Source organism: Grammomys surdaster, unplaced genomic scaffold, assembly GCF_004785775.1.
Source record: "Grammomys surdaster isolate TR1022 unplaced genomic scaffold, NIH_TR_1.0 122648, whole genome shotgun sequence".
NCBI lineage: Eukaryota > Metazoa > Chordata > Mammalia > Rodentia > Muridae > Grammomys > Grammomys surdaster.
Window position 1 is genome coordinate 20,457 of NW_021618102.1, and position 2,633 is coordinate 23,089.

The 2,633-nt window shown below is 66.0% G+C and overlaps 1 protein-coding gene across 1 annotated transcript in view; it reads left to right on the forward strand.

Moving 5' to 3' along the window:
* LOC114636162 (neuroligin 4-like) overlaps nucleotides 1-2,633 on the forward strand; it is a 17,517-nt gene that overhangs the window by 8,919 nt on the left and 5,965 nt on the right. Inside the window, 2 exon segments of the mRNA XM_028784412.1 lie at nucleotides 428-1,328; nucleotides 2,267-2,628. Of these exon segments, the coding sequence (XP_028640245.1) occupies nucleotides 428-1,328; nucleotides 2,267-2,628 (1,263 nt within the window).

Consider the following 2,633-nt stretch of genomic DNA (forward strand, 5'->3'; position numbering starts at 1 on the left):
TGACATGTTTTTTGATTATCGATCACACGATATTAATAAGAAATTATTGATCACACGGATTCAATGACTGGCCATTGATCAGTTTTAGTGGAACAGTATCGATCACATGAATTTAATAGCAAATTATTGATTACATGCTTCTGATTATCGATCACACGATATTAATAAGAAATTATCGATCACACGGATTCAGTCACAGGTTACCGATGACACAGATTTAATAACAAATCGATTTCGCAGAATCAATGACTGATCATTGATCGGTTTTAGTGAAACATTATCGATCACGTGAATTTAATAACAAATTATCGATGACTTTTTCCGATCACACGATATTGATTAACTATCGATTTCTCGCATCGGACCGCTCATCCACCCCGCCCGCTTTCTCCCCCCCCCCCCCCCCCCCCCTCCCGCCCCCCCGCAGGCCTCTTCCAGAAGGCGATCATCCAGAGCGGGACGGCGCTGTCCAGCTGGGCCGTCAACTACCAGCCGGCGCGTTACGCGCGGGCGCTGGGCGAGCGCGTGGGCTGCGCGACGCCCCCGGAGGCGGACTCGTCGTCGCTGGTGTCGTGCCTGCGCGGGAAGGACGCCGGCGAACTGGCCCGGGCCGGCGTGGCGCCCGCGACGTACCACGTGGCGTTCGGCCCGACGGTGGACGGCGACGTCATCCCCGACGACCCGCAGATCCTGATGGAGCAGGGCGAGTTCCTCAACTACGACATCATGCTGGGCGTCAACCAGGGCGAGGGCGCGCGCTTCGTGGACGGGCTCGACGGCGGCGACGGCGGGCGCGCGGGCGGCGGCGACGGCGAGGACGGCGGCGACGGCGAGGACGGCGGCGTCTCGGCCGTCGCGTTCGACCTCGCGGTGGCCGCGTTCGTCGACGACCTCTACGGCGGCGGCGGGGAGGGCGGGGACGGCGGCGCGGCGCTGCGCGAGACGGTGAAGTTCATGTACACCGACTGGGCCGACCGCGAGAACCCCGAGGCGCGGCGCAAGACGCTCGTGGCGCTCTTCACCGACCACCAGTGGGTGGCGCCCGCCGTGGCCACCGCCGACCTCCACGCGCGCTACGGCTCGCCCACCTACTTCTACGCCTTCTACCACCGCTGCCACGGCGCGGCCGGCGCGGGGGGCGGCGTCGGGGCCGCCGGGGGCGCGAACGACGGCGGCGGCGGGGATGCGGCGCACGGCGACGAGGTGCCCTACGTGTTCGGCGTCCCCATGGTCGGACCGACCGACGTCTTCGGCTGCAACTTCTCGCGCAACGACGTCATGCTCAGCGCCGTCGTCATGACGTACTGGACCAACTTCGCCAAGACGGGGTGAGCGCGCGCGGCGGGGACACGGGGTCGGGGGCGGAGTCGGGGGCGCGGGGGCGGGGTCGGAATCGCACAGGAAGCGGAGGGTTAGACAGGAAGTGGGCGTATCACAGAGAGGAAGTCGCCGTGCCGGGCGCAGGAAGCGGGTGAGACACGCAGGAAGTTGAGAAGTCGGACAGGAAGCGAAAGATTTCAGACAGGAAGTTGGTTGTTAAACAGGAAGTGGGCGTGGCGCAGACAGGAAGTGGGTGTTTCCTAAACAGGAAGTGCACAGGTTGGACGGGAAGAGGCTGTGTCATAGACAGGAAGTCTGTATGTGGGACAGGAAGTGAGTGTGTGGGACAGGAAGTGGGACCCACGGGCACGGGAAGTACATTTTTAAACAGGAAGTGGCCGTATTCAACAGGAAGTGCAGTCTCGGGGCACAGGAAGTGGGCGTGTCACACCGGAAGTGGGGTCGGGCGTTGCGTCCGAGCTTCAGATCGAGGTCGGGACTTCGAGACCTGAAATCGGGCTCACGACCTCCCGGATCCGACTCGGGACGGACGCGGGGTGACCGGGGTCTCGGGTCGGGGTAGACGGGCTTGGACGTCACAGCCCGGGGTCGCGACTCGAGGCCCGGCGTCCGGGGCGGCGTCCGAAGTGAAACCGGGGGGGACGAGGTCGAGGTCGCGGGTTCGAATCCCGGGGTCGGACCGGGGGTCGCGGGGTCGGGCGGGGTCGGGGGTCGCGGGTTCGAGTCCCGCGCGCGACTGACGAGCGTTTTCTCTCTCTCTCTGTCTGTCTTTCTGCCCCGCCCTGACCCCGCCCACCTGACCCAATTTCCCCGGCCACGCCCACTTTTCTGGCTCCGCCCACCCGATTCCGTCCCCTCCATCATTTCCCGGCCACGCCCACTCCCCGGACCCCGCCCCTCCCGGCCCCGCCCCCCACCCCCGCAGGGACCCGAACCAGCCGGTGCCGCAGGACACGAAGTTCATCCACACGCGGCCGAACCGGTTCGAGGAGGTCGCGTGGTCCAAGTACGACCCCCGCGAGCAGCTCTACCTGCACATCGGGCTCCGCCCGCGCGTGCGCGACCACTACCGCGCCACCAAGGTGGCCTTCTGGCTGGAGCTGGTGCCGCACCTGCACGGGCTGGGCGACGCCCTGCAGTACCTCAGCACCACCACGCGCGCCGCGCCCCCCGACCCCGACGCGCGCGTGCCCTCCACGCGGCGCGCGCCTCCCCCGCCGCCGCCGCCGCCGAGATCCCGGCAGGCCACGCGGCGCCCGGCGCTCACGTCCTCCTCCTCGGCCTCCGTCACG